The following is a 24,252-nucleotide window of genomic DNA, read 5'->3' on the forward strand; positions in this document are numbered from 1 at the left end:
ACTCCCTCAATTTTCATCACTACATTCCCTCCCTCCCCTACTTGGTTAGCCTCATTCAGAAAGAACACTTTTGTGATTGGATGGTATTTATATCAACTAGGTCCCAGTGCCACCTGGGACAATGGTCTCCAGTCAGATCCAGGTCACAGCAACCAGAACCATTCTGAGGCTCTGCTTGGATCACTCCAGTCCAGTGGAGTCCGGTCCATCAGCCAAACCAGCCAGCCTCACAGACAGACAGAGGAACTGCACCCACTGGCATCACACACACATACACACACATACACACACACACAGGTAGGCAAGCACACATAAATCAGCAGGTGCTGCATCACTGCTACCATTTGCCTCACACACACAGGTAGCTAGTGGGAAACCTGGCACACTGCATTAGCCGGCATCATGTACAGAGACGCAAATGAGCACAAAGCTTGCCTCTGAGCTGGGAAGAGGCTCTGTTGGAGGGAAAATGATGTTTGAAGCAGAAAACCAACACTGGCAATGACGCCTAGAGACAGGTAAAGGTAAGTGACTGTATCTACTGTCTTGCATGCCTGTTAGAAGTTTACAATACAATAAAATGTGTAGCTTATATATATATATATATATATATATATATATATATATATATATATATATATATATATATATATATATATATATACGTGTGTGTGTGTGTGTGTGTGTGTGTGTGTGTGTGTGTGTGTGTGTGTGTGTGTGTGTGTGTGTGTGTAATTCCCACACTAAGGGAATCACTGGACTGTAACAGGCTGCAATAGTGTCCAAGTTGTCAAGATTTCCCTCCTGAATGTAAACGAATTACAGGATGCAGATGTAACTATTGGCTCTGCAAATGTAGGTTAATTTGACCCTTTGCTGGTCCCCCGCTCACCGTCAGTGTTTCACAGTTACCGGAGTAGTTTACACAGGATTAGAGGGGGATAATCCATTTACAGTATTTAGAGACATGAGTCGCCATCTGTCTGTATTTATCCCAGTGAGGGAGCCGTCAGATCCGCCTGACAGCAAACAAACGCCGCGGCTCCGCGAGCAAATTGTCTGACTTATTGGAAGGAAACGGCGATATGATGTACTGTTCGGTGTTTGGGGGCCGCTGACTGACCGCTCGTGTGGGCAGGACCTTTAAACCGCGCGCGCGCCGCAGACAGCCACGGTGAGATTTGCTGCCTTCACGTGTCGTCGTAAACTCCTGTTTGACCTTTAAGGTTTAGCGGTAGTTTTAGTTTGCTGCTGCTGCGAGATCACTGTAGAGACGTTTCAGATGTCCTCTGTTCGATGCGTGAAGTGTACAATGAGGTTAAAAACAAACCAAAGCGTTGTGGCTCAGTTGTGTGAAATTGATAAATATTGAGCAAAAATTAAAATGCTTGACTTAAGAGATCTTTTTTGTAGGATGGTTATCGCACAAACAGTGTCCAAACGTAATATGAAAATATTCTTCACAGAGCTTTACAGAGTGTATGTGTATATTCAGTAGTTAGGAAAGAGTTGCGCTTTTTCCCGACGCTCTTGAACGCGCACTTGCAGGATCGTCACAGAGGTTAATTGTGGATACCTGTGTCAAAAAGCTGCGCAGCTCAGACCTCTGTCGGTCTCGATCTGAATGCATTGACGGTACTTTTCATGACAATCTTCACAGTGAGTTGAGAGCTGCCGAAATGCTCGTCTGGGGTCTGTCTTGGGCTTTTGAAGTTTTGAAGTTTCTAATCTGAATTGATAACTTTTTTATCGACAGACTGTTGGCTAGACAGATTGAAAGCGCACTTGTAGCCTATGGGAATGTTTCAAGTGTGTGATTTTACCTGAAATGCTGCTTTGTGTTTTACTGGCTTTTTCTTAATCCTCACTTCTAGGATATTCAGAGGTGAAGAACATTTTAAGACTACCTAATGGCAACAAAGTTTCCAGACCAAACAACTGCCTTTGATACCTTCTCTGGCAAGAGAAATGCAGTAAACTCCTAAATACCAGCTCTATCATCAATAATTTATTGCCTTAATTGAACCACCTGTACCAGCACATGTCAGATATCTACCTGCTCTAAATTGACCCAGGTGCTCTCCTTAAACCTGAAGCACTTCTTCCCCAACTTCTCCACTTCAGAAGAAGGATCCATTCCCAGATGATGCGGTCAGACAGCAAAGGCAGGAGTGCCTCCCCTCACAGGATAACCTACAAATCAGACTTCCACGCCATCAAGTGCTCATTTGATGCAGGGACCAATCCTGTAAACCCAAACAAGCTGCCATCCAGCATGTCTGATCCGATGATGTCTCACACCAGCAGTATCAGCACCGTAGGTAGCAGAGGCAGGATCATCAACACCAGAGGGAATAAGATCAGAGATAATATTTTCCTTCAAATGGATAGCCAGCACTCCAAACAAGATTTGTGCTGTGGCTCCACGGCTTTTGTTTCTTCCCAGATTCCCACCTTTCAGCTCCAGCCCTCACCTCTCGCTGTTTCCAGACATTCAACCATCAGCTCGTTGTCAGTTCTGAGCTCTGTCACCAATTCTCCTTCCCTGGAATCATCTCTCCACAAGAAACGGGCCAGAGGAGAGGAAATCACAGACATTGACAGAGCTGCCCTGGCTCAGAAATTCTCTGTAACCCGCAAGCTGTTTGAGACCAAGATGACGGGGGTCGGAGGTGGGACAGAACCGGTTTTAAAACCCACGATCAGCAGAGCAGACAGGGGGATGGCAGAGTGGAAAGGAGAAGTCAACCAAGCTGGAGAAGAAGAGGATGCAAGTGAGAATAACTTGCACACGGATGAGGAGGAAGACGGCTCGCATGAAGACAAACCCATAAACCATATCGTAAATATCTCTCCTGTGAAGCCTCCCGCACTGACCAGTCACCTTAAATCTCTTTTATTGGACAGCCTCAGCGAGACGTCCAATGAATCCTCCTGCTGTTTTGACAAACCCGATCAAACTAATGTGTCAGGAACGGAAGAAATGAGGTCAACTGGTGATCCTTGCATGACCCCCGAGAAGACATTGAGGGCCGAACTGGTCGACATCAATAACGAATCGTCAGAAAGTGATGGCGCTGAAGAAGACAAGCAGTGGAAAGAGGAAAAGGTATTGTCTTCATATAATGAGGATAAGTGTTTGAACAATAGTGCAGAAGACTGTGGGAACTCCCAGGTGGATGTTGATTTTGAGATGCATGCTGTAGATAAAACTCTGGGACTGTACACGGAGGAAACCGGCGTGGAGCTTAAAGCAGGAGAAGATGGAGTGATGAAATCTTCAAGAGAACACCAGGAGGATTTTTTAGAGGGCACGCAGTGGAGAAGAGTAACCGAGAGCGACAGGGAAGTTATAAAAGACAAGTATCAGCAGGTGAATCAACAATGGGAGGGTGAAAGGGCGGAGCAGAACAGATATTTTCCTGCACGGGCTGAGGAGACGAAATCAACACAAGAAGAAATCAGTTCAAAAAAGATGGATTCAAGAGTGCTGGAAAGTGCTGGGAGTGAAAATAGAGCTGGCATGCATGAGGAGGATGTTCACCAGGAAGTTGAGGAAAAGAGGGAAGATAAAGAAGAGGTATGTGGTCCAAGACCAGAGAACAGTGAGAGAGATGGTGAAACATCAAAACTGCAGGAGGAGCCTGTCACTGAGGAGACCAAACATACAGCATGCAAAGAAGGTAGAGATGGAAAGGATGAAGCACCAGCAGGAAGAGAGGAGGAAACAGAAGCTGGAGTCATCTCTGGGACTGAAAATGAATCTTTAGTTTATGGTCGGGAATCTCAGTCCCATTCAAAGTTGTCAGCGTCTTCACAAGAGGACAGCGAAAACTCCCCGGGAAAAGACGACCAGCATTTACTGAAATATGAGGAAATTCCTGGTTTGCCTGAACTGACTGATGAAGAGACAGAGGAAGCATCAGACGCTGCAGAGAGGAAGGTGAAATTCTCCTCTGCCCCGATCAAGGTATGCAAAATCTTGAAAGAAATAAGAAAAATAATAACCTTTTAATGCATGCTTCTCATTTTTGTCTGTACTTGTCTGCAAGTTCATGGAAGCTTTTAGTTATAAATTTGCGTGGCTGTCACTTCTAGCTGCCGTTTTGAATACATGTAAGGGAAGTGTTAGCCCAAAGCTATGTTTCTAATCCAATTGGGGAGGAGGAAAGGCAAGATCACACACGCTTCGCTCTGTCACCACCCCGCTCTGAGCTGCCTTCACATAAATTCACAGGGGAAAAAAAAAAATCCTGTAGTTATATTTTCTATTATTGTGGATCAGTTTGTAAAAAAAAAAATAGTCATAGTAACTTCATCATGAGAAGTGTGTATATAAAGGTTTTTCTGCTTGCACTGTTCTGTTCACTTTGAGTCTGTTTATGTAGGGAGATCTGTGAATGAGTGTGACAGTCGGAGAGTGACAGTGACTTGTTGTGTCAATAACTGCAGATGGTTCTCTTCACAGTCTGCTCATGGCGAACACATACGCTCAACGTGACAACATACAGATATTTCTGTCAGCTGAAAGTGAGAGATGTCTGTGGTAACCTGAGAAGCCATTCCAACCACTTCTGCTGTATATTCTTGTTTTTCAGGTGTTCAGCACTTATTCTAATGCTGAATATGACAGGCACAATGAGGATATCGATCCAGTTTCTGCATCAGCAGAGTTTGAGCTGGAGAAGAGAGTGGACAGGATGAATGTTTTCCCCGTGGAGATAGAAAAAGGTTTGTATCCATTTTGTCTGTTTTGGTTTTAATATACCTTTCAGAGGACGTCTAAAGCTGCACAGCCACAAAGATGTAGTGGTTAGCACTCTCTCCTCACTGTGAAAATACCACATACCATTTTTAAGTCAATTTCCTTCAGAAAGTCAATTTTCCAAAAGTAAAAAAACATAAGTGAAGGCAAAACGTATTCATAGAAATACACAATTACAGAGGAGAAGTGATCACGAGCTTAATGGAGATAAATTCAAATCTTAAATGAGTTTTAATACAAAGCTACTGATGTAACTGCTATGACCATCTCAGACCGTATATAGACATTTATCACATAATTTAAAAATTAAGTCTCGAAAAAATATCTGATTTGGAAAAACATTAGCATGTCCATAAAGAAATTAGTCCTTGATGGGACTGAGAGATTTCACACTTTGAAAGTAAGTTTGGAAATAAAATGGTCTTATCCTAGTCTCCCTTTGTTTTGTTTTTGTTTTCCCTGCTCTGTCCAGGAGATGATGGCCTGGGCATCAGCATCATTGGAATGGGTGTCGGGGCCGATCAGGGTCTGGAGAAACTGGGGATCTTTGTCAAGACAATTACTGAAGGAGGAGCAACGCAGAAAGATGGAAGGTGAATTTTCACAGTGGTCTAGTGAACAGCTAAAAAAAACAAAATGACCAGGAGAAAGCATTACATGCCATGCTTATTGCACTGAACAAAATCCTCCAGTAGTTTAAACTTCTAACGTCTGTCTGATCTGCTTTAGGATTCAGGTGAACGACCAGATAGTGGAGGTGGATGGAGTGAGTTTAGTTGGAGTCTCCCAGCTGTTTGCAGCCACAGTGCTCAAGAACACAACAGGCCTTGTGAAGTAAGTGCATGTTTGCAGTTTGCTTGGTCGTCCTGTTTTTCACCCGTTCAGTAACGGTAGATTCAAATTCAGTTTTATTTAGAAACTGCATCACTTTTCATTTTTAGCCCTGTATTTGATGTATCACCTTAAAATACATCTAAGTGAAGAGCGGCAGCTCGCAGAAGTGATGCTATTTAAAGATGAAACGGGAGCAAAGTGATACGTTTGGTAGATGTTTTTATGACTGTACTCGTTTCTTCACCTTTTCATCAATCAGCCAACGCGTCCCATATATTTTAGTGGTACCAGGTATTTTCCTAAGTATAGTCTTTTCATGATCTGTCAGCATCTTTCGAAAGGGGAGAAAGTATTTTTTTTCCACTTTAAACAATACTCTGAAATCCCAAATTGTTTATTTAGGAACTAATCTCTAGTTCTGGTAACAAGATGAGCACCTAGACTTTAAATCTGAATGATGCACATGTTTATCGAAAAAAAAAGCCCAGTACAAATAATAAAATGAGTCTAAATTCTATGACTGTTTTTTTTTTTCTTTGTTCTGATGCAGGTTTCTGATTGGTCGAGAGAAGGAGGGAGTAGAAAGCGAGGTGGCTCGACTCATCAATGAAAGCTTGGAGATGGATAAAACAAAAACCACAAAGGTGTGTTTTCTCAAGTGTCAAATGAAACGTTTTCAACAGTTTCTGATGATTGTTTTTTTTTTTTCTTCTTTTAAACATGTCTGTAAAAATGAAGAGAGAGAGGGGAAGCAGTGGAGATGAGGAAATGGACAGCAGCATGTCAGAGAAGGGCTCTGTGGTTGAGGAGGAGGAGGAGGAGGAGGAGGAGGAGGATGAAGTGGAAGATGTGTCTGCGCTATCCAGTCTGGACAATCACCAGCTCTGCCTGAAATACCAGCAGGTACTTGATTTTCACTTTGAATGCATGACACTCAAACACAATGTGAGATTTTACTAAGTTTGAAAAAATGCATATATTAATTTTGTTTTTCTGACAATTGGAACTGTCGAAACGTTAAACAATCCAAAGTGTATTTCTGTCTGATGTTAGTTTTCCACCCGTGCTTTCTTCACAGCTTCAGACTAAGCTACAGACCAGAACAGCTCAGCTCCGGCTTGCAAAAGAAAAGGTAGGTCACTCATTTGAGATTGAGATCTCTCTCTCTCTCTCTCTTTCTCTCTCTCTCCCTCTCAGACACACAAACCAATAATTGTGCCCAGTTTGACACACTACCTTTGCGTCCAAATTTGGAAACGCTCTGACCCACTTCGCTGCGTATGAGATGGCTCGGCGTGGCTATTGGGACACGGGCCTCCTTCCAACACTCCTCGTTCTCCTTTGCCTTGAAGTAATCACCGCTGTGACATAACGGGGGTTGGTCAAGACCATTCAGAAGAAAGAGGCTTTCTTTTACCCAACTGTGTGAAATCCATGAATCCTAAAGTGTGTCAAAACTTTGGATAGTAGAAAATGGAGAACTTCTTTTTTTCTTTTTTCCGTCCTAGATTAAAGCATGGGAGGAGCGGCGTGCCTGCTGGGAAAGCCAGAGAGTTGAATTGGAGCAAAGAGTGCAAGATGGAGACGAGAAAGCAGAAAAACTTGACAAGTATAGTGAAATCCTTTCCTCTGTTTGTGGCCCTCGTGTGTATTTTGCACGATATTTTATAGAAGACGAGACATGTGTGGAGCCCCAGTGGCTGCAAGAGATGATTGTGTCATTAAATATAATGAAAGTGATCATGTTGGCTGAGGAGGTAGAAATGAAACTTACTTTGTTTATCAGGTACTGGCAAGAGGCCCAGACGCTCTGCAGAGTTGTGAGCAAGCGACTGGCGGATGCCCAGAGCCAATCAGAAAGCCTGGAGATTAAATACAGCAAGGCCAAGAGACTGGTCAGAGAATACCAGAGCAGGTATTTCATCTGTTCATCCCTCTTTGTGTGGAGAATCACTCATAAATTACTAGGAGTGTTTTTGGGAAAGAGTCTTTACTGCACACATTTGGAGTTAAGCTTTCCACATCATGTGCTTTCAGAGAGGAAGACTGGGAGAAAAGGGAAGCAGAAATGGTGAGAGAAATGGAGGAGAGAGATAAGCAGCACAGAGGGATTGTTCAAAGGCTGCAAAACCAGGTGAGAGAGGAATTTTCATCCGTCTATGGATTGCAGGGAAACTGGCGTTTCTTTGTGGTCAGTGTTCTTCACTGTTTATCGTAGATGGCACAGCCGGAGAGAAAAGACACAGAGGGAAAGAACCACGCCGTAGACTCCTCAGTCACAGGTAGGATTCTGTAAATACTTGTTCAGCTCAACACTCAAAACAAAACTTTGCTTACTGTTCGTACACAAACACACAACAAAACTGTTTTGGGGGAAAGAAGAACAAAGCAAACCAAAACATCTGAGTCAAAAGGTGATTTAAGGTGTTCCAAAAGCACAATTAAAAATTAAAACACTTAAGATTATAATTTACTTTGGTTACCAAATTAAAATTCTAAACAATTTTGTAAATTTTCCCTAAAAATTAAAACCAGTCCATAAGTCACTGGGTCCCAGCAAAACGTTGCTCTGGATGACAGCGGAGTGTTACTGCTCAGGTACCTGCATATGTGTTTGACTTTATGTTGCTGAGGGACTGTAAATATTTGGTTGACTCATTATTAATGTTGAGTCGTTTCCTGAGCACAAGTTTTTACATCTGTAAGTGAAATAAACGCATACAATTCATGGGCAAAACTGCAAATGGATTCAAGTCACTCAAGGCCTTTGAACATAGAGTAATTTAACAAGACATAGAAAACAGTTTATATATATATATATATAGAGAGAGAGATATATATATATAGATATGTTTGTACATACATGAGATTCCTTATCAAAAGCGAAAAGTGTCAAGCTTCTCATTGCCTAGAGGGCTAAACAGTTATTGGCTGAAATATCCTGTAGCATGAAAAGCATCAGGAAGTATGGCATGCAACCAAACATTAAACATTTCCTTTTGGCTTGAGACGAGGCCATGATGACATGAGGTTGCGACTGGGACATAGTTTGGTTTGACCTCGATGTGCGTCGGTGCCTCTTCTGGTTAAGATCATGAAATCCTTGAGAGTAAGTGATTCTTCAGTGTTTTCATGGTTTGGTAAATATATATAGCGCTTTTTTACCCTACATTAACAGAGCCCAAAGCGCTTTAAAACAGCATTATCACATTCACCCATTCACACACCACTGGAGGCGGCTGCCATGCAAGGCGCTCAGTCCATTCACTGGCCGCAGTTTAGGGTTCAGTGTCTTGCCCAAGGACACTTCGACATGCAGACAGGGGGAGACAGGAATCATACTAACAACCACCCGATCGTGAGACGACCGCTGAACCACAGCCACGTTTTTAGACTGAAGCTCCACCCTCTGTAGAAGAATGGGGTCATGCAGCTCTCTGTGATCTATATTCATAATGGAAACATTGACTTATTCCCAAAGGAACCTGAGGAGAATAAAATGAGATTTGAAAATATGAACTGATCCTGCTATATTCAGATATGTTCAGATTTTTTTTTTTTTTTTTTTTGCTAAAAAAAAAAAAAACTGGATTGCTAAACTGGATTGCTAAGAACTCAAATATAAGCCAACGACAGGTTTGTTTGTTTTGTTTTTTTACTGCACTAAAGCGACTGTGCCCGTGTCTCAGGTCCAGACTGGTTTATTCCGGTTCCTGACACAGGACGCCTAGACTCCAGCGCTCACATAGCCAGAGCCCAGTTAGCCCAGAAATCTAAGCGCCACCCGCCCTCACGAGACAAACTCCGAGAGAGCTTCAGAAAAGAGGTAAGGTCCAGAAAATGAAGAACACAACATGGTTTACACTGCATTTGGCTTTTCTGATGCAGTTTTTTTTTTTCTTTCTCAGCTGCAGGAAGAAGTCGTGCAGTCATCACAGGAGAGCCAATCACTGTGTCTTCCCACAATGGCCCAAAATGGCAGAAGTGACCTCTCCAGCTGCTCCTCTTTCTCAACCCTCAGTCCTCAACCCGCCACAGGCTCCATCCTCACCCCTCCCATCCACACCCCCGACACTGGCAGTCCCTCACCGTGCAAATCCTCAGCATCCAAGAGATCCAGAAGAAAGTTCCCTCACTTCAGGTGCTGATTGTTTTTCTTTTCTGTTATACCTTTAGGCCCCAGCAGGTCATTTATTTTCTAATGTTGGAATGGCTGCAATTAATCTTTTTTGTTTTGTTTTTTTTTAGTGGCCTTCGCAAGTCTCTCATCAAAAGAAGAAGCGACAAACACAATAGAAAGTCAATAAGCAGCAGGTGCTATGATACTGAAGCAAACTCATTTCACCGGGTTTCTGTCGCATTGGGTTTCTTGACGGTTACTTTAAAGCTCGCTCTGCTTAAGCATTTTTATGAACATGTAGCTTCTTGTCATTCAGTGGAGGGTCGTGCGGCGACCTGGTAGACGAACCCGCTGGAATCTCTCCTACAAGTTCAGTCACTTCGATGCCATCTTGTCTGCCGTTTCCCTGGTTCGGAGAGCGAGGAAAGGAAAAGGCGGAGGAAGCAGAGTGCAGCAGGGAGAGGCTTCGGTCCGTGTCCAGCAGCAGTTTGCCATATCTGACAACCTCGGGCAGAAGAGATCAGGTGAGAAACTCAAGTTAAAGGAAAAAAAACTCAGCATGTCACCCTCCTTTCTCTGGTCTTAAACACTGAGATCTGGTAGAATCATTTTGGGGTTTGAGAACACATGCACGGGTGAGCCTGCAGCAGTTTTGCAGGATTGTTTCTGTCGCTTGCAGGGTATTGGTTCTCCAGCAGAAAGCTGCAGCATGGTGGGTCATGTCTCTGATCACTCTCTCTCAGGGCACTCTCACACGTTTACCTTTTCCTCCACTGAGGTGAGTCTATCCTTCCTTTTCCTTCCTCTTTTCATAATTTTCTCACGCCTACTCTTTAGTCACAGCTTGCTCTGGCTTCTTGACTCCTCTTCCCTCCGGTGTCTTGCTCTGTCAGACTCTGGACGACGACCCAGTTCCCAACAACAACAACAATCAATGGCAAACTCGCCCCATTTTGGAGTGGACCAACCAACAGGTCTGTCTGTGGCTGATTGCGATGAACATGGATCAATACACGTCCCAGTTCGCTGCCAGAGGAGTTGATGGGACACAGCTGCTCAGCTTGGACAGCGATAAACTCAAGGTGAGCAGAGATGAATGAAATGGGATGGGTAATACTGAAGACGTCCAGGCTGGGTTTCAAGTTGTTGACGGCTGATCCCTTTCCTTTCCTTTCCTCCTAATTGTCATAAATGAGAACATCTTCACAGCCGCCCTCCTCTGTTGACAGGCTCTGGGTGTGTGGAGTCAACGCGATCGCTCCGCCATGAAGAAGCGGCTGAAGGAGATGAAGAGGGAGGAGAAGGAGCAGAGGAAGGAGGAAAAGCGGCTACAAGAGGAAAAGGAGAAAGCAAACGCAGCTCTGGAGAAGGCGAGGGTGTTGGGCGAAGAGAAGTCCATGAAAGACGTCAGCTGTGGCGGAAAAACTGTGAGAACCGAGTCGCTCTTATAAAGGACGGGCAGAAGTGGGGAGATGAACCAGCGGAGGAAGTGTTTGCACACCGAGAGACTTTCCTGTCATGATGCTGATAGAAATGACTTGACGCTCATTCTCCACTGTCCATATCATCAAAGGTCGACTCCTGCACCAAAAATCAAACTCACAGCAATTCTTTTGTGTATTTCAGTTATAAGGTACGTGGAAAAACTCCCACTTTTTTTTTTTTAAACCATAAATTATACTGTAAATGATTTTATTCAAAATGAGCTGATTTAGACCCTTGGGTGTGTACTGTAAGTGCTTTTTTATGTCTTAATAAATATTGCTTTAAACATACTTTTTGCTTTTCTTTCTCTTAATGACACAAATGACACACAGGACAAGTTTTTAAAAAATGTATTTAAGAAACACTTTGTTCTTTTGCACTCTTTTCTTGATGAAGTGGCTTGTTGGCGTATTTACAACCCCAATGCTGAACAACTGAGCATAAGTTACAGTATCTGTACAGTCAGACAACTTGAATGTGGGGGAAAATGCATCAACTTTTCAAGCAGATACACCATTGAAATGATTAAAAAAGGCTCTTGGGAATGGGTGAACATTTGCACACTGTAGTTAAAACATCACCTGTTGATGCATTGCTCGAGTCTTTGGCCTGTAGAGCACGTAACAACGTCCTCCTCGCAAGAATAAATACAAACAATTCAGCAAAACATTTAAAAAAAAAAAAATGTACAAAACATAGAGGAATTCTTTTCCATACCTCCCCGAAGCAACGCTGAATGTACAAAACAAACCGAAAAGTTCTGACAGAAGCCGTGTATGACTGTCTCCACACCCTGCCACTGTCCTCCCAGTGATTCATACAGACTTGGTTCAAGCAAGAAAACAAAAAGCCCCTCATGCAAAATGTTGATCCAGTAATCGCCCTAAAAAAAAATTCAATAATCAAATATTTTTTTATATTTACAGTTCTCACTGTGCAAAAGGCGGGGCAGCAAACGTTAGTGAAACTGAAGTTTGTCAGTGTGTGACGGTGAATTCCTGTGGACTTAGATCTGATGGGATGTTAAGAGTAGTGTTCGTTGTCGTGCCAGGTTGTCATCCAGGGCTTCTTTTCTACGTTTTCCCAGTTACCGTTTCCGGGGTTTGTCGCTCTCTCCTCCCGTCTGATCCGAACCGCGCTGTAACTGGGAACCTTTTCTTCATATCTGGCACGCTTAAAAAAGCCACACTGCAGGGACGGAAAGGAGAGGTGAATTTGATATTTTGTGAGAAGAAAGGCTGTTTGGAGGCTTTCAGGAAAAAGCAAAGCAGGCTTGATGAGGTAGCTGTCATCAGTTTTGTTTTGTCAGCTGCGCAGATAAGCCTTTCTGTAGTTCTTTATACGGGGAACAATTGGTTGAATGTCCCATTTTAAAATGAAGAGAAAAGGGAGGCTTCAGATGCAAAAGCAACAAAATAAACCCGAGTTAGAAGAAAAGTCAAAATCAGAAAGACACAGAACAGCCCCGACGGTCCTCTGCAGAGCTTCAGGGAACACAGTCGTACGTTATGAGCCGTCACCTCCCCTGGCCATGCAGGTAAACCAGTGATATGCACACATTCGTGTGTGAAAATCTTACAAGCATTAGGTCTCTGCAGAAATAATCAGTCAGCTTTTTGAAAAGCATTCATTTCGCAGTGTGAGGAACGCCCAGTGCCCGCTTAATACCAGAAAGCAGAGCTTTTGTAGCAAAACGGAGCAAGGGGAAGAGTTTCACTCAGTCATGGCAGACAATGTAATTTTACCCTCTTTTTTTATGCATTTCGTGCCAGTTTCTCTTTTTCTGACGGGTCGGCATTTTTCTTTTTCCCAAAGAGTCCACACTGAGGAGAGGCAAATTAATAGAAGATGTGTAGAAAACACTAGAAACACTGTAAACCTACTGCTCTTCTGCAAGTACAGCTTCGAAGGCTGTTTATTCAAGATGAAGAGCGTCATTGAAAATGTACAGTATTTCTGCTTTTTATTAGACGTGCTGGATGATCAGAGTCTTTCGGTCCTACCTTCCACAGAAGGAAAGCCAACAGGCCCAACAGCAGCAGGCCGAGCAGGACGGACAGCACGATGATCCACCACGGCACGCCTCCATACTGAGCCTCGCGCCTCTCTGGAAACACTGTCAGCGTCACCTGAACACATGGACAGAACATCAACACCCGTTCATCAAAGTGTCACATATGTTTTAATATTTTACACATCCAAAGGTCACCCAAGTTTCTTCTTGACTCTTGTTAAATAATTGTTGTTTTTTTTCTGTTTGTTTACCTGCGATTCATCGTTACGCAGCACGATGTTCTTTGCTGCCTTGTCAAAGTGTATAGAAGCGTTCACGATCACCTCTGTGTGATGTATCTTGGAAAAATCCTGTTTGAAGGACAAAGAAGAAAATTGAACGTACGGGATTAAACAAGAAGTACATTTTGTTTCCGCAATATATCGATCGTTCGATCGACTGGTAGAGTCAAAGTAAAGCAGATCGCCGTCAACAGAAAATCCAGAAATAGATAAGTTTATCTCGACTGGAGCTAAAGACAGAGTAAAGCCTGGACAGTCCTGTCACAAATCTGTCACATTGAAGAGGATTTCATATTCAAAACAAATGTTTTGAATTGATTTTTGATCATTTATTATACCTTGGACTTAAATGAATATTAATATTTTTTTTTGTACACATTCAAAGTTGGGCTCACCAACAAAAGTTAGAAGTATGAAATAAAAAATAAGACTTTAATAACAAAGATTTTTGTTAGAATTTTAGATATTAAGTTAACACACCTACAAACAGCATCCATGCCAACTCAAACTGCCAATACAGATGTTTCCACACAAATAAAATCCATTCACAACAGCTGAGTGAAAAAGTTTTGTTACCTCTATGAAGGTGCTGTTCCACAGGCGAGATTTCAGAGTGATGACTGCAGTACTGTCCATGCCCCGCAGGGGGCATTTTATTCTCACACACTTTGCCCCACTGCCACAGGCCTGTCAACAAGTGAAGCACAGTCACTCATCTCCTGCTTTCTGGTTGAAAATATGAGTAAAAATTAAGCCAGAAACAACAGAATAGAACTTGAGTTGGTGGTGTTACCAGAGTCTTTGAGTTCCTGCCCTCCATTAAACGAGAAATAGTGCCTCCCTCTTCTTTCTGGCTGTTTTTTGCTGCTCTTCTCGATCTGCTGTTAACCGGTTCCTAAAGGTAAAGAAGAATATGTTCAAACGTCAGTAAAAATTCTGAACCTTACATTGCAAGAAACATCCAATTTATGAATCAAAAGCAGGTTAATCTTTCCTTTTCTATCACATACTCTGGTATTTGAAAAGATTGTGACCTTGTTGAGGGGGTTGACCTCCGCTTTAGGAGTACATTCCATCTGCTCGATGCCCGTGGAGCTGATCTTCATCAGGTAGAGGAGCCATTTTCCATCCTCCGTCTCCTTTGGCCAGTCAATGTTGAGGGTGGGAGTGCCGAAGTCGGCCAAGCGCTTTGCAAGGTTGATTATCTGTTCAAATATTAACATCTCAATCATCCCACCTGCTGTACGTGATGCCTCACAAAGGTCTTGAGAACTGTAAATAATTGAAAGATGCTGTGTTTTCCGTGCACTCACTCTGAACTGGTGTATGAGGGCGCTGCCGATGTCAGCTTCGGTTTTCATGGCCGTCTCGCCTTTGACGTCTCCGGTGAAGTAGACCTGTGAAGGCTGTGCTTTCCTGGAGAGACAGACGTGCACAGTTAGCAGCAGGCAGCAGAGCCTACTTGTGTGTATTTTGCATATGTAGCGCATATCTGTGTTTCTTACCCTGATACAGAGAGCTGCAACATGATGGCCACCTTTGCCTTCGCTTTAATCGGAGGTATTTTCTGCTGGTTGCTTGTTCTGTTGAGACAAAGATATTATTAAAATAGTACAGGTGAATATCCCAAAACAATATCTGCCATTTCCAGCATTTTGCTGCACTCAGTTTGTATGTTTTTCACAAATGCACTATCACACTATCGCTGCACGATATCACTCAAACACACGATATACCATAATGTTGTTGTTGTATTACGATAACATTTGATTTCCAATAAATACCAACACTTCAAGACTGGATTTATATGGATGTAAATGCCATACATATACATGTTTGGGGTATATTTCTGAGATTTCCTTTGTATTTTTGCATGAAACTATCATAAGTGGGTTAGTTGATTGTGAGAATCATAGATCCTTACGTTTCAAGCTGAAGATCAATCTCCAGTTCAGAAGTGCTGGGGGAGATGCCGGATGTACCCAAAATAATGTAGAAAGTTGCCTATAAATACAAAAACATGTACAGTTTGATATTTCATTCTTCTGACCAGGGGTCTCTCTCCTCAACAGTTACAACAACCACTTCCAGGTCGTCCTTCAACGCAGCCATAAATCTTCTCTATACACACACACAGTTCCACAAATCAGTCAGATTTTCCTTTCTCTCACCTCTGCATCACGCTTGAAGGGATTTCCGAGTTCACAGTCAGCCATGGATCCATTTCTATTGGCAATGCAGGTTACTGGCAACCCCTGCAAACCAAGAAAGCCCCACAAAAAAGAAATCCCCACATGAATAATATAGTTTTATCTTGAAGAATGTTTTATGTTTAGATTATATGGAGGTCAGTCTGCAGGAAATGAATGCGAGACACTGCACAATCACTTAAAGGTAATAAATACACAAAACGTGTGTGGTTTCCGTATCACAGAAAAAGAAACTCACTCCAGGTGCGCTGCGGTAAGTAGAGTAAGTCAGAGAACGAGGAAAGGAAGCGATCACCGAAGCCTCATGCGCATCATCTCCATTCAGATTGGTCACTTTGACCTCCAGGGCGACGTCTTTTTGGTCGCTGAGTGAGATCACCGGCACTCCGTTCTCGCTGTAAACAGACAGGAACTGTGTGAAGTGTAGGATGACAACTTTTTCCCATAAAGACCCTGTGGTTACACTTAACCAGTTTTTATATCACATATTCTTACAGGTCCAAAGGAGTGAATGATTTTTCATCCGGTGTCCTGTGGCCGTAGCGATATGTGATCTGCAAGTTGCTTTGGCAAACGTTGTCAGTGCCGCACCCTTCCTTCAGGAAATCCACCTGCAAAATAATGTTTCCACACGCTGAAAATTACATAGACAACCGCAAAAAATGCTTCCACAATTAAAAAAAACCCCCTCTTCCCATAGGGTGCACATTGATAATCGTGCACACGCACCTCTGATCGCGTCAGCGAAGGCTCGTTGGCATCCAGGACCGGCCCCGGCGAGCCTGAACTCTGCCTGCGTTTACGCTTCGAGTCCTGGATTTCCACAGACACGTCGATGGGGATGCCACGGAGTTTGTCCCGAATATTTTCCTGCAGGATTACAACGTCAGACCTGACCCCAAACCCAAAATGCACTTTGATCACAAGTGAGTGGATTTTTTATTATTATTTATTTATTTTTACCTGTATGGCAAGCTTTGGGTTGATACACTTTTTTTTTCCTTTGCCGTCAATGACGAGAGTCCCCTTGGCTTTATGGCTGGGATCAGATCCAGAGACGCCAGTGAAGGTGGCTCTGGGACTGAGTCCTTTCTTTACTTGGTCGGCGTCTGCTTCGAGGGAATACGCCACCGCTGGATGGGACACAAGAAGCGCTTTAGTACCAGGCAACTTCAAGCAATTTGTTTTGCTGATTAAACTGAAGAAAAAAAAAAAAAAAGAGTTTCGGCTCACTCAGTCTGGGTGCATAGTTGTCGGGGTTGGCACTGTAGGTGAAGCATGCCTGGACCTCTAAACTGCAGGCACAGCAGAGTTTACACACAGTAAGAAAGGTTGTTTGTTATTTTTTGCACATTAGATTGATTATTGTCAAAAAAAAAAAAAAAAATGGATTTAACAACATATCGGACGTGCTACTGATCATCAGGACACATACCAGAAGGTGTTGCCACAATTCTTCTTGGTAAGGTCGATTTCTGGTGGTATGAACTTGATTTCCTTCTTGATGTTAATAACTGGGCGTGACCTGGAAGGACGGAGCTCAGTGTGAAAACCCCAAATCGTGCTGAATCATTTGTGTCACCACACACTGTCGTGAACAACAGCACACTCACTTAAAGACAAAGACCGCGTCAGAGAGCGATCCGATCGCCAGGTCCGGGTAAGAGTTTTTATCCAGGTCCATGTTGCCTGCGAGCGAGTAACCAAACAGTTTCACGTTCAAGGGCCGACCAGAAATCTCCTGTTGAAGACAAACACATCCTTTGATGACAACAATTTACAGCACAAAAATGATCTAGAAGAGTAAGCTGGGAACATTTCTTACATTTTTTTATGATTGAAAAAAAGTTTTATGTATTTTGAACAGTGAAAAGATAAACACATTTACACATATTTTTCCAGCTGTTTGTCCTTAGAAAGTCACCTCACTGTAAATAATTTCTGTAATTTTTAAAGTGTTTTATTGTAATGTGTAAAGTAATGTACTATGAGACATCTACATGGTTTATTATCTTATAATAATTTTCAGAATTCAACTTGAGCTGTTAAAGCATCAGGATTTACGAATACTTTTCCAAACATAAAAGAGATTCATTTGCTAAAATGTTTATGCTCTTCTGAATACTGGCAATAACTTGGCATGCGTATACTGCGCCTGGAACAAGCCTGTCCAAGTCTGTTTCGTCATATTTCCAAATGTGAAATAGATCTTGGTTACATTATCATCAGTAAAAATAATTAATATCATATGAGATAATAACACAGCAGTAGTGTTAACTTAAGCAACTTCGCAATAACTTGATGGCATCAAGCTAAGTGATGTTGGTTGTACAGCCCGGTCATTAAGCTTCATTACCTGCGCAGCCTTTTTAGACGAGACTCCTGTGTCTGATCCATGGTAGATGAAAACCGTCCCTGCGCCGTCGTCGTCATATGGAGCGCCCACAGCAAAATCTGCCACGAGCAACAGCGATAAGATGATATTTTGTTCACAAGGAGACACAACGAGTGACCAGCAGGAAGTAATCACACTTCTGCATACCGTGATAACCGTCCTGATTGATGTCTCCCAGGTTTTCCACGGACAGGCCAAACATGGAGTCCTGGGGTCCGTTGATTCTGGTGGGCGTGACTTTGTTCCACTTTCCGCCTTTGTTGAGGTAGACATACACAGCTCCTCCGATCGTGCCGTCTTTCTCAAAGTACTGAGGCGCTCCCACGACGATGTCCTGCCAGCTGACGGACAAAAGCACAGCGTGACGTACACAGTCGCAGATCGCCACTGCAACGGCTAGAGCACCGCGTGTGTTCTTGGCTTCACTCACCCGTCCTTGTTCAGGTCCAGCACGGCCAGATCGTAGCCAAACGATGAGGCCAGTCCCTCTCCGTCCAGGGTGTACTCTGCCACCATGATGTTGCTCGTGTCGCCGCCTGTCTTCAGCAGCACCACCGATCCGCTGTGGTTAGCTCTCGGAGCGCCGGCCACCACCGTCAGCTGGCCCTTCGTGGTCAGATCTTTTCCTGAGTCCAGAGAAAATCCTGAGAGAAAGTTACACAAGAAAGACTGATGAGTGTTTGATAGAGTTTTGTGGATACGACGATGGTCGTGGAGAAGATTTTATGTTGTACCCATATAGCTGTTGGGAGCAGCAGGGACCAGCTCAGGCTTTTTTTCACGTTCATCTCCCGCCTCAAATGGACCATCATCGTAAATTCCCATTTCTATGAATGAGTCATTCTTCTGTTCCAGACGCACCACGCCTGAAAGAGAGGAAGACAGGATGATGCCAGATTAGATAAGTCTAGCCTATACTTAAATTGATTCAAACTCAACAAAACAATCATCTTATCCGAATATTAAATGGTGATGAAAAGAATGTCAAAGGCTAATCGATGCTGTTACCTTTCCAGTTGTAAGCTCCAGGAGCGCCAAAGATGACGTAGTGGTAGTCTTTATCAAATGTTGCCGAGAGGCCCTGCTGGCACGAACCGAACATCTCATGGCCTCTGGGACGGTTGTCACAGAAGTGCCAGTCACCTCCGTCTCCATCAAATCCGTAGTTGATCGTTAAGTCCTGACTCAGCGTGTAGCAGCGGCCGATGATGTCGCGGGACTCGAGGGGTGTGTTGACGTTGTTGCGACGCTGGTAGCGGTGGGCGCAGGTCTTGAAGGTAGAGACACACGGGCGGGTTCAGCAAAATGCCAAAAAGCGGAAATGTCACAGTGAATCTGTCCGGGAGTCACATCCTGGTCTGGTATGGTAAAACAGTTTTGGCTGCTTAGTACTTACCACAATCTTGCCGCCTGGTCCCTGACTGTTCACTGTCACTCCCATCCACTGGTTTTCTTTGCTTTCTTTACTCAAATCCTCTACATGGAGCAACAGAGAAAAAAAGAGACTCAAATATAACAAACATTCGACAAACAGGACATACGCTGGCACTGAAGGAATCCAGAGATGAGAGAAAACATTTTACCGTCGTTATCAAAGTCAATTCTGGAACAGGGACCAGAGGGAGTGGACATATCACAGCTGTAGAGTCCTCCTGTCACTTTAGATTGTTGCCCACTCAGGGATTTTGCTCTTGGAGCTCCAACCAGTAACCTGCAGCAGACGCACACACAAGAATGCAGCTCAACAAAATATAAAACAAAATAAAAAAAAATCTCCTTCATAACATATTATTCTCGTCACTTAAATGTCCAGGAACTTGCATGAGAAACACTGAGGCATTTCATCCAGTTGCAACTTATATTATCACACATTCCAGTCTCTCTCTCTCACACACACACACACACACACACACACACACACAATCATACATGCACACTTGCCACCATACTGATGTTCCATGTCACCACATCCCAACTGAGTCAAAGACGTCTTTCAGTCGGTTGCTGTGGATGATTGAACCACTGAACCAGGCTGCCTATCTCTCTTTCCACACACACACACACACACACACACACACACACACACACACACACACGCACACACACACACACACACACACACACGCACACGCACAGCCGTTGTAAGCCCAGGATAAATGCTCCACCCGAGCCCTGATGATGGGGACACGGTTCCCAGGGTTCCCCGGAGAGTAAATCAAACCAGTCAGTGACGTCCTGCACTGCAATGAGGCTTTGTGCACGTTTACAGTGATCTCGCAGGAGATTCCACTGACAGGCAGACTCTTTGGCTGCTTGATGACCTTTTGAGTTAAAGTTGTATGGCGCTCTGTCTTCAGCAGAGGAGATGAAGCGAAGCCATTTTTAGCTGGAATACAAAGCAGTCTTAGATGTGCACACCATCTGGAAGGAAACATGCTGAGATGTATGGCACAGTAAGGAGCTGAGGCATAATGCGATCAGCAGTGTAAACCTCACTAGTCACCACTGCATATTTGTGAAAATGTAAAACTGTATTTCTGAGGTAGAATAAATCATTTTGACTTCTGCAGGCGTGCTTACGTGCATGTCTGAAAAGAAATCAGAAAATATTGCTCTCTATAATGGGATAAGATGTCTCTTCACAATAAAAACAAACAATCCAATCTTGTTTTTAATTACAAGATTCGTAATTTACACTTGACATTTGACACTACACAGCATGGAGACACCTCCACCTGCACCTTGCAACTGCACAAAATCGTATCTTTGTTTTTTTTTTCTTTACACACCATCAAAAATGAGCCTGATTTGAATGAGTCGTCCTTTCAAGGATTTATGACCCACAGTGGATCCCAGGTGGGACACATCTCCAGTGGTATTATTCTGTCAGACTGAGCAAGTCAGGAGAAAATGTAGGACAAAACTCTAGTGAGGCGTGACTCCGGTCAGGTTTGTTGATTAAAGTTTAGAGTACTGAGTCCCAACGTTATATGAATGAATAAAGTCACAATGTAAAAGTGTGCTTCATTCACCTGGGGTAAATGCAGCTATCTTTATTGCAAGTGGCACAATTTATCTAGACGACTACATGATTTATTTGTGCTTTATGGCAAGAAATGAAGCAGTGATTTGATATGTCAGTCATTAGGTGATAATAATTGTGCATATTACAGGTCATAGTCTGTTCCTGAGACACAGAAAATGGCACTCCATCAAATAGAGGCGTCAGCTTTCAAAGGAGTTACAGATCCAGAGGTTCGTGACATGTTATCCCTCTTCATTCGAGCCTCCTGATTCTGACCAGTTGAGTCAAGCTTGTATTTGGTGCCCAGATGTATAAATGATTTACGGTGCTCTCAGGATTCTTTCAGACGTCACGTTTTTTTTCTTCTTCTCTCGATCTCCTCTTCATTTCTCTTTGATGTTGGATCACCATAACTAAGAAGGAAAGGAGTGAGGTGGAACTCATTTCACTCTCATGGTTGTGATTATATCAGATTCCCAGTCCTCTTACACACTCACGGACAAGGCCGCACTCATCGTGTCTCCTCTATCCCTCCTGGTATTCAGACTAAGAGTGATACTGACATTATTAATAAACCTGCTGAGATGTTGTGCTCACCGCGCCCTCTCAGCCTGACTCTGTATCCTTTACTCTTCTTGCTACATGTATTCATTTCACCAGTTTCACAAAAGAAAAAAGATACATATTTGATTTATTCCGCACATTTTCTCTCACATAGTCAAATCTCTTTAAATCCCCTCATGAGGTCTCCTTCGCCCTCTTCTCAAGTTCATTTTACACTTTTACTTTCTATTTCATTATACAAACACATCCATCTAGCAATTATTAAGGTTTTGTGAAAACTACAAACACACACAAACACCATTAAACACATGCACACACACAGATATGTACACACATGCACGTATTTGTCCTGCGCTCTCCTGCAGGTACATGTAAAACTCATCCCTGCAGGGCACAAGAGACTGTGGAGACTGAACAAAAGCTGGCATGCATAGCTGGCACAGGACTGTGACTCAGAGTGCACACACAGCCGAGAGGACATGAACACACTGGGGGGGGGGGGGGGGGGGGGGGGGGGCACAAGTAAGCACACGCTGACATTTAATTCAGCGCTCAAGTTGTTGCAATAGACATTAGTAAACTCTTACAGGATAATCAAATCACAGCGAAGGAGAAACTCATCTGCCTATCTCCTCTTGTTAGCCCCGGGTTAGGAAAGGATCAGGCAGCTCACTGAGCTCTGACACTCTTCCAAATGACTGACAACAAGGCAATGTCTCAGTACTCAGCCGCAGCACGCATCAGCACCATTAAAACACACACACGCACACACACAGTGTCCGCAGCCAGAGCACATTCCACCTCTATAACAGCACCGTCACTAGAAAAACAAACAAGGCTGACTGTCCCGACATGCACGTACACATCCAAACTTTAATTACAAAGTAGCACACTCCCAGTGGTTCAAGATCAGCTGACATTATCACAAAGGACTTGTTTGACAAACTACCCAGCTTTGAATGAGAATCACTGTATTGTGACAAGTGATTAGGAAGCTCCAGTCCACAACAGCGAGAAGAGTCTCAAGTCTTTAAGGTGTATTAATGGAAATACTGGTGTCACTTGTTTTTCAGTTTTCCTTGTATTTAATTGGACTTAACCTGAAGCAGAGGGACTGTGTTAGCATTGGTCTCATGCTGACCACCACGTGCCTTCCATTTAGACACAGCCCAGAACTGGGACAAACTGTCAGTGGGGAGCAGCAGCTAAAATGTGTCAATATAACAACCACATTGAACATTTAGCCTCAATAATTCAATTATAAAGAGTCATATAAGGTCAAGGTCTTGTGTGACCCTCAGGTGCACAAATAAATTTGTACAAGATACTAAATCCTGAAAATTGATCACTGTTTGTTAAAAGAGCCAGATTCTGGAAGCCCTTTACAGATATCCAATCTCAGGAGCATAGATGGCAAATAAATATCCTCTATCAGTCTACTAAATGTTTTTTATGAGCTTTTTTTCCCCCTCTGCATTTCTGTTTGTTTTATCTGATCATAAATAAAAATGTAATCTTTCAACAGTAAAGATGAGTGAAGGTGTGCCAACAATCATCCGATCCGTGCTCATGGAAGTTCTTGGATCACTTGTACTATCTGTAGTGTCTTAATATTGAGCAAAAGTTGTATATGCAAACTGTGAAATAAACTGAAACAGTTAGTAATAACAAATCACACCCTTTTCAAGACATTTTCTGGTCTCTGATTATTGCCACACAAAATATTGAAGACACTTAGTTACAAACTGTGATAAACAAGTAAATATGTCACTCTACCTAAAACAAACTTGGAAAAAGGTCAATGGTTGAAAGAATCTGACCTGACATCTGCTCTGATGAAGCTCTAATCAGTCTATTCAAATCAGTGACCACTGGATGGCAGCTGGCCTTTACGCAGAAAGACAAATCCCTCTGAAACAATGCCCATAAACATGCCAGCAGTGATTCAGGGAGGTGTTTTGGTTCTAAAAGCCAGAGGGGCTCTCAGTCTCAGCTACACTAACACGTTTCGAGTGAAAGCATAGAAATCCAGAGCTGCAGCGTGAGACGCGCGCGTAAAAGCGCGCAAATAATAAGTTACCTGTGGAGAAAGATTAACAGAAAGGCCTACGGTTGAGAGGAGACTTTTAATAAACAGGTGGAAACTACCTGCGCCATACCTGAGCTCACATGATTATTTAACAGTTTAATGATGACTGACGCTCCTAAAGTGTTATTTTTCTCCCCTTTTCCAGCACTTACAGCTCAGAATAGACCTAAAATCACCTTCCAAACGATACTTCCCTTCCCCTTTCGAAAGCGAACTCTTACATGCGTTTATCCTCCGGCTGGAGCTGCTGGTGCAGGGCGAGAGAGAAGCCGAACAGGCTGCCCGGGTCTCCGGTCTTCTTCAACACATTCTCGGTGTCCAGGTTGAAGGCCGACAGCCGCGCGCATCCCGACAGGAGGGCGGCCAGCCACAGTCCGCAGGTGACCCTTCGCTCCATGGGAAAGGCAAAAGCTCCGGCGAACGGGCGGAGGAAGAAACTCCCGGCAGCAGGAGGTGCTGGGTGCTACTGT

The 24,252-nt window shown here is 43.4% G+C and overlaps 2 protein-coding genes across 3 annotated transcripts; one reads left to right on the plus strand and one right to left on the minus strand.

The window, feature by feature from the left end:
• Positions 1–2,030: 2,030 nt before the first annotated feature.
• LOC115405393 (neurabin-1-like) lies at positions 2,031–11,480 on the plus strand. Its single transcript, XM_030114957.1, has 18 exons — positions 2,031–3,970; positions 4,599–4,731; positions 5,238–5,358; positions 5,495–5,599; positions 6,150–6,243; positions 6,338–6,502; positions 6,678–6,731; positions 7,108–7,208; positions 7,386–7,514; positions 7,637–7,733; positions 7,818–7,881; positions 9,295–9,425; positions 9,514–9,740; positions 9,848–9,913; positions 10,036–10,243; positions 10,399–10,497; positions 10,613–10,801; positions 10,949–11,480. The coding sequence occupies exons 1-18, from the start codon at positions 2,144–2,146 to the stop codon at positions 11,168–11,170; spliced, it is 4,032 nt and encodes a 1,343-aa protein (XP_029970817.1). The 5' UTR covers positions 2,031–2,143; the 3' UTR covers positions 11,171–11,480.
• A 58-nt stretch (positions 11,481–11,538) lies between these two features.
• Positions 11,539–24,252, minus strand: LOC115405394 (integrin alpha-6-like). Of its 2 annotated transcripts, XM_030114960.1 has the most exons (26): positions 24,004–24,252; positions 19,688–19,815; positions 19,501–19,580; positions 19,113–19,374; positions 18,839–18,970; positions 18,535–18,748; positions 18,252–18,445; positions 18,066–18,163; positions 17,323–17,450; positions 17,145–17,234; positions 16,943–17,004; positions 16,673–16,842; positions 16,439–16,579; positions 16,205–16,320; positions 15,948–16,104; positions 15,671–15,754; positions 15,424–15,503; positions 15,005–15,082; positions 14,813–14,915; positions 14,534–14,704; positions 14,293–14,394; positions 14,076–14,186; positions 13,470–13,568; positions 13,208–13,333; positions 12,950–13,027; positions 12,252–12,392 (listed from the first exon to the last, which is right to left on the minus strand). In XM_030114960.1, the coding sequence occupies exons 1-25, from the start codon at positions 24,177–24,179 to the stop codon at positions 12,959–12,961; spliced, it is 3,171 nt and encodes a 1,056-aa protein (XP_029970820.1). In that variant the 5' UTR covers positions 24,180–24,252; the 3' UTR covers positions 12,252–12,392; positions 12,950–12,958. The 2 variants fall into 2 exon arrangements, with proteins under 2 accessions (XP_029970819.1, XP_029970820.1); XM_030114959.1 differs by lacking the exon at positions 12,950–13,027 and having other exon boundaries at positions 11,539–12,392.

The sequence above is a fragment of the Salarias fasciatus genome, chromosome 18 (genome assembly GCF_902148845.1).
Source record: "Salarias fasciatus chromosome 18, fSalaFa1.1, whole genome shotgun sequence".
Taxonomy (NCBI): Eukaryota; Metazoa; Chordata; class Actinopteri; order Blenniiformes; family Blenniidae; genus Salarias; species Salarias fasciatus.